At 40.5% G+C, this 7,198-nt stretch overlaps 1 protein-coding gene across 1 annotated transcript in view; it reads left to right on the top strand.

Moving 5' to 3' along the window:
* Nucleotides 1-394: 394 nt before the first annotated feature.
* The window catches only part of LOC149798072 (heat shock 70 kDa protein 12B-like), a 38,524-nt gene continuing 31,720 nt past the window's right edge, over nt 395-7,198 (top strand). The window contains exons 1-2 of the mRNA XM_089963154.1: nt 395-539; nt 1,592-1,670. Coding sequence (XP_089819280.1) covers nt 1,607-1,670 — 64 coding nt within the window. The 5' untranslated portion in view covers nt 395-539; nt 1,592-1,606. The remainder of the gene's footprint in view (nt 540-1,591; nt 1,671-7,198) is intronic.

Below are 7,198 nucleotides of genomic sequence, written 5' to 3'. Positions count from 1 at the left end.
TTCAGAAGAACATTATATAAGAGCTTTTCTTCGATTGTACAAATGATATATGAATGTATTTGGGTTTAACCGCATGTCGTATCCAAGAAGGCTACGTGGAGCCTATGAAAGGTAAAGTCCTAGAATTGTGCAAATATTGACTGACCTGGACCGATATTTACCGCATGCTAATGTTATCGTGGCTTCTTAAATGTCCTCTTTTGTACATTACTCATGTTATACACACATTATAAACAGCGAAGAATGTAAAGATATGTTTGACAAGCTTTGAGTTTAAATGTCCTTAGAAGTGCGTAAATCTGGCTGGTCTAGTAATTTATATCTTTTGTTTTTAGTATTGTGTCATAAACAGATGTAGATAGAACAACCGTATCTCTGGAGCATTATCAAAAGTCAATAGAACCAGGAAGTAAAATAGAAACAAAGCTTTGATATGATCAGTTCTCGTTCTCGAATGCGACCCCAACTGGCAGGACTATGCGGTTTTGATTGTTAAAAACAATATTGATCTTAAGGTTTTACACCTTACGTAATCCCAGGTAATACCCTCTCTCTTCATTTATATCTCTCATATTATCCTCACACTCACCCCCCTCCCTAACTTCATTCCTCCTGGTTTACTACATTCCATTATAAAGAAATCTATCACAGTCGTCAGGCGACTTTCATTTAGTAAATTACCAATGGTTATATCTAAGACAAACGAACGACCTGCAGACGAATAAATATAACTTAGTATGACAGCCTTCATACATACAGTTCCATACTGTTGCTCAAGAAGGGTTACTACTGGTGAGACCTCTGAGTTATCACCCACATACAAACCCTTCTCGTCAAGAGAAGTAGGTCTTCAGAAAGCGAAAGCAACTTGTTTCTCAGTTTATTTTTTATTTTTAGTAATATTTTCCCATAATCAAAAGCAAAGAATGAAATAAATGCTTACTATTATATGCTAGTATATATGTATATTATCCCCATGACACTGATTATTTACTTTCCTCCATTTGCATAAAAGCACTGCTTTATATACTTTGCGGGATCATATAAGTTATAGTAAGTGTATAATCGTTTAACTGCTTCATTTTATTCCCTGCCCAAACATAGAATCACTTAAACATATAGACAGACGGTGCTTTATTTGATGCATGAAGTGGAGAGTTACACTGCATGAATATGTCTATTTTTAGTTCGTACGTGTATATTCTAAACGACTATGAACATTTACTTTCTTCCATTAAACAGTGGCGTCTTTAAAATTACATAAAAGCCGTGTATTTATACACATTGCTGGGTAACAAAATTATGTGCATGATCGTTTTACTGCTTCATTTTATCTGAATCCATAATTTCATAATGGAATTTACTGAATGGTGCTCTTTTTTATAGAGGTTTGTTAGTTTTATTCCTTATGAACATCAGTTGATACAAGTATTCCGTATTAGTATGAGAAATTATAAAAAGGGTAAATAAAAGTATGATACATTCATTGTCTGATTTACTTGACTTTTTCTTCACCAATTATTTAAATGTTGGTCTAGATTTTCAGCATATATGTATAAACGAACCATCCCTCCATCCATTCATCTTTCAGAGTACATCAAGACCAATGGGAGGAAGAGGTTCAAAACATTATGAGTCTTATGGAGAAGAGGATAATGGGACAACTATCGGTGAGTTTACAAGGTGTATAAATATATATAAAGTCGATAATGTCGTCTTCAAAAGGCGGCAATCCATACGAATCAAAATACTCCACACAAAAAAGTAGATTTCTACCAAGAGGGTTCTTGGGAGATGACTGTTGTCCGTGTTGATGACATAAGCTTGATGGTCTTTAGGTTTGTGATGAGGACGTTCATCTTTAGCACACACAACACGATTCCAAGAAGAGGTGTACGAACTGTTTTTCAAAAGAAAATAAAGTTCCCAGATATCTAAAAAAATATCATAGGTAATAAGTCATCAATTCAATCCTGAATTTTTGCTTGAAAATCCCTGTCAAGTAAACGTCTCTTTGCTTCGTCTTCGTACTCTGTGCCAAGAAAGAAACTATGCGACGGATCTCCCGAGCAGTCACTGCGGGGGAGGAATGGTCACGCAAGTCTATATACCACTGTTGCAACACTGCTTCTTCCGAGATGAGACCCCAAGCGTCCTCCAGATACTAGTCAAATTGTTCTTCATGACTCATCATCAGACATGTATCGTGTTGAATCTGACTGGGATGATCGTTTTGGCATCTTTCTTGGTCAACCCTGCAATTGTGTTCTCCAGGTATTTGGAAAGACAGGAGACTAAATTTTGCTCTTGTCCTGGCCATCTGAACATTACCATCACCTCTTCGTCTTTGTCTTTCTTGGTGGTTGGTTCTTCTTCAACGATATCCTCCCATTATCCACTCCTCAAAGAAGGATAAGAGTCTTCCATATCTTCTAATAGTCTAGAATGACTTTTCTCAAGCTGTTGACTTCTAGAGTGTTGTCAAATTCGGCATTCAAGAGGACATTCACCGTCTCTGTTAGAGCTTACTGCAAGCTGAAGTTCCACACGAATCTGGCCGGATTTTATAGGGTAGAAATGTCCCTCGTCGCAGCCTTGGTCTGGAATGAAACTGAAGGCCCACCAAGCATAGCCTCCTGCATAATCGCCTTCCAAAATGCCGTGACTGCTGCTGGTCCCTAACTGTCCCGTTGCTTAGTTCAGGAACAAGTACGATCTCAAGTAATTCTTCTCGGTAAACTTAGGTTCGAAGAGTCTGGTACACATGTTTTTTGCCATCGCGACTGGATTCGATCTTGGACACTCTGTAGTGCTTAAACTTAAAAGGATTAACAGTGACGGCTCCGTTGAGGGCTTCGTCGCTGACGCTACCATCGGTGAAACGTTTGGGTAACTGTCCTTGGGACAGGTGATCTTCGATTTTGGATCGCAGTGCAGCGGGAATGGTGAAGGTTTTCGTTTCCAAGAATCGTATTGGATACTTTGTGGTTGTTCTGCTCAAAGTGTGGCTGATGTCGTTTCCCACTTTATGTAACACTTCAACACGTCGCACATAGAGTCTGGCTTCTTGGATAATGGAAAACGGTACTGCTGAGATTCATTCTCAAGCGGATATCCACTCCGTTTAGCAAATAATTTTCTTGCAACCATATGTCAAAATGTAAGCGATCCATCAGTTATGAACTGCGTCTTTGCAGGATTTTCAATCGATGATCGTTAAAACCCAGGTTGTTAGGATCGCCAGCTGCTATCACGGCTGTGTCGTTAAACATGTCTTCGCCCGCTGTGTCAGGCTTCCATACGACGCAAGCATCCAGCTGAGTGTTCTTGGCATCTTTTCCATACGTCAAGAGATTTTTCAGGTACGCTTTGTAAGGGCACGAATCCATGCTGCTGCTGCTTAGTTTGTTATTCAAGTACAAATCCACTTCGCTGAACAAGGAATGCATGAGATTGTTGACGGAAGCTACTGTAGAATGGGCTCCAGGAGTGTGTCGTCTGTTTTGATCACTTTGAATTTCAGGTACAAGTAACTGCTATCCAGATCGATGTGATCTTCAGGCTGTCCTTCGATTTCAAGCTCGATGGGGCCTGAGGATGTCAAAAAGGACATGGGATGAAATTCGACCCTTTGGGATTCTTGCATCGTCATCATTGTGGGTGGCATGGCAAACAGATCTAGTTCCGACTTGGAAAATTCGCAAGACTCCCAGTGCATCATTTTTTCTCTCTTTTATTTAAGAACATAGTACATCTTATTCTCGGACGGTTCTACTTTCCTGGTCTTTCTAAGTATGAGTGTGTGAAGTCCTCTGGAGAGGTGTCTTCGTCGTTTCTTTCTGCCTTGTCTTTGCTGTGGTGTCGGGGAAGCATGAATGTCTGATTCGGCAGCGTCCATGGCATTTATAGGAGCTTCTCGTCGTCCCAAAATCATTTTGAAGCAAAACATTTTTGCTCCTGTCAAGAAGGCTTCTTTCGCGTTCTGTTTGTCGATGATGACATTTTGGAGAAATTCTGTGCCGTGTGTCAATGCGGTATCTTTGAAGGCGTGCAATCCTCGTGTCACCATCGCGTTGAAAACGGGGGCCACCGAGCGAGAGGCCGATTTCAGGATATCACCTAAACCGTGTCCTCGCTGTCAAGTGACTTTTCAGTAGACATGATATATAATTTATAAATTGTTAAATAATCGTTTTCGAAAATGGAGTTTCACTGTGACTTTTCCTTTGAAGAATGGAATATTTTGCCCCAGATCTCCTTTTATTCGAATCTTGACACTGTCTCAAAAAGACTTACTGATGCGCAAATAGTGAGGATGTACAAACTCGCGGCGTATGCTGTAGGTGTTTCCACTTTCCTCGTCATTAATCCCAGCAGAATCCACTTTGAAAGGAATGACTCGCAATAACGGTGTCGAAATGTGACCCACCACGTTGTACTACACCACATCAGAGACCACAAAGATCACATTTAATCCTTTTTTATAGTTCTACAGGGTAACGAAAAAACTGCGAAAAGTCAAGTTGTTGACGATGGGTGGTATGAGTGGACCCTCGACCATGTTGAGGTCTCCACCCAAAAGGTCAAACAATTCAGGACAAAATGTAATAGACAACGTTTTGGTATCCGAAAATGTCATCATTAGGCGACGAGCCACTTTATGGTACTCGAGGGTGACACTTCGTTTGCTTTTGTCCAAGGGTTTCCATACAGCTCATTGAATTTGGAAGCAATCGTGTCCCCCAGTTGTTGAGAGTTAAAATAATAGCCTGTAGGAATTTCAACATAAAGATGTATCGTGGAGTAGCGGGGGACACTGGTCGCTTCATAGAGGCATATATACTTCGAGCTCAAAAATGTTTTGATTTCAGTGATGTTTTTGATTTGTGTAGGGTGAAAGATTTTCACCAAAGCCACTTCATATGGGCTTCATGGTCCAATTGAGGTAATGTAGCCGTGAAACAGCACAATATATTGTGCGGAAAAGCATCCATAGTAACATCCATAGAAATGTCACTGGGTAAAGTTAAGTAAAATTAGTTGTTTATAATTCCAGGGTTCTGCTCTCCGATTTATCACTGCAGGTCAGAGGAGTGTCCAAAAGAGGGTTGTTATTGTTTTGGGAGAGTTACTGGTGTTGGTCGCAAGACACTGGTTGTTACACTTAGAGTATCTTAGGGAAGGGTAGGGGAGAAAGTAACCGATGCAACAGCTCAGTAAAATGGTATATAATTGTTTGTCTCCTTGTTTTGCAAACTCAAATTGGCAATGGCAACACCGATGACACATTACACCACAAAGATTTGGCAGCAAAAGATGATTAGCGTTTTAGGCACACGTTCTCCAATCTACACTCACAATGGTTGCTTATTCAGATCTTGCAGAGAAAAACTCGGAGAAGGAGTGGTCACTGTGATGGTTGAGGCTGTGTTGAAGAGCATGATAGTCACTTCTTTTAAAGATGATGACTCAAGAATAAAAGCTGGAATTATTTACTTTACAATGTACTTTGACGTATTTGACACGTCTTTTTAACACTTTGAGTTTTCTTTGATTGAGAATGCCTTCGATGTCGTACACTTTGTCCTCTGTTTAGGTCACGCGTTGTAACTCGGGCAAGTAGAACATTCCTTTTAACACTTCCCGTTCATGTCTTCGAATTTATAGACGGAAGGATGACGGGCACACACTCGTCCAATGACACGAAAAACTTCGGTGGTCCAGTTGGGTAAGTAACCTTTGTCAAAAGTGCGTTTCGTTTTGCCATTGCGCACCCGATCTCTCGTTGTCAACACTCCACCTATAATGGAGACAGTCACAGCTGGGGACGTACCAAACATGCGCTCAAAGACGGTCACTTCGTTGTCGGGAGTCACTTATGGGGGGGGGGGGTAAAATTGGTTGTACGCTTTGACCAGGTGTGGTAAGACGTTGATGTACTTGAGAGTGTGTTGATGCGTAAAATATTTCCACACCCTTTCTCTCAAGGTGCTTTGAAAATGTTCCACAATGCTGGCTTTGGCTTCGCAATTCTCGTAGTGAAAAATATGAATGTCTCGTTTGTGTAATTCTTTTTTGGAAAGCTTGGTTCAGAAATTATGTGTCTTTGTCTTCTTTCCATCGTACAGGGTGACGACCACTTTGTTTCAACACCAGTTAAAGGCTCACACTAACTCAGTGTTCGATTTAGAAGTCACTGCGAATTCGGAAAAGACGTCGGTAACACAAAACAAATATTAGTACGTTTGTAATTGGCCAAATGAGAGACATCGGCTAAATTGGCTTGCCATTGATGATCGATACCCTCCACTCAGGTGCGATATTTTAAAATTTTCGTCAAATGGGTTTGTATAAAGTGTACGTGGCTTCTTCTTGTAACCATCGTTGCACTTGAGGTAAACGGAAACTTTTGAATAGGGTTTTGGCAGCACGATACAATTTCTGAACTCCTCCGTAGGCTGGATCTTAGTATATGCTGGCTAGCAAATTCTCCATCAGGACTTTGTTGAATAAGTCACCAACTCTTCACGGATGCTACTCTTGTATTCGTTTAGTATTTTCTTGGATTGTAATGCTTTGCGTGTCCAATGAGCAATATGTGTCCAGGAGATGTCTGAACAGGGGTAATAAGTTCTTCTTTAACTTTTTTCTTGACTTTCTTTTTCTCTTCTGATGAAGAAGGGGTTGCCATCATCTATATTATCGAACCAATCCTGGATGTTAAGGTTGTTAATTTGCGTACCTTTTCTGGTGGAGTTTGAAACTTTTTCTTTATTGCTCACTGGGAGTGGTGGTATTGGTGATGTACTTTTCATCAGGGTCTTAAAATCTATCCAAGTAGGTTGAGCTGTTTCTTCTAAAGCTTTCTGGTGAAAGAGGTGAAATCGTTGCAACACTTGATCGTACCGCTGCGATTTTGCAGATTCTGACAAATTGCTACGATCCATCAACGATTGTAATTCGCGTTGTAACTGGGACATCTCGGTAATATGAGGATTGCTAGGTAAACATCTCGTCTGTTGTTCTTGCCAACGATAGAATTCCAACCATCGTTTATAAGGCACACAAGTGTTCGCCCTTCCATCAGATTCCAAAGGTCACGTTTGAGATCATTTTACTCATATACCCCTTTTATCTTCTTGATCCTACATATTTTACCTATTTCTTGTGAAGCAGCAAGTCGTCCACGTTGCGCCAG

This window comes from Sinohyriopsis cumingii, chromosome 6 (genome assembly GCF_028554795.1).
Source record: "Sinohyriopsis cumingii isolate HCF-2022 chromosome 6, ASM2855479v2, whole genome shotgun sequence".
NCBI lineage: Eukaryota > Metazoa > Mollusca > Bivalvia > Unionida > Unionidae > Sinohyriopsis > Sinohyriopsis cumingii.
The sequence above is the reverse complement of the archived record's forward strand: the minus strand, read 5'-3'. Positions and strand labels throughout refer to the sequence as shown.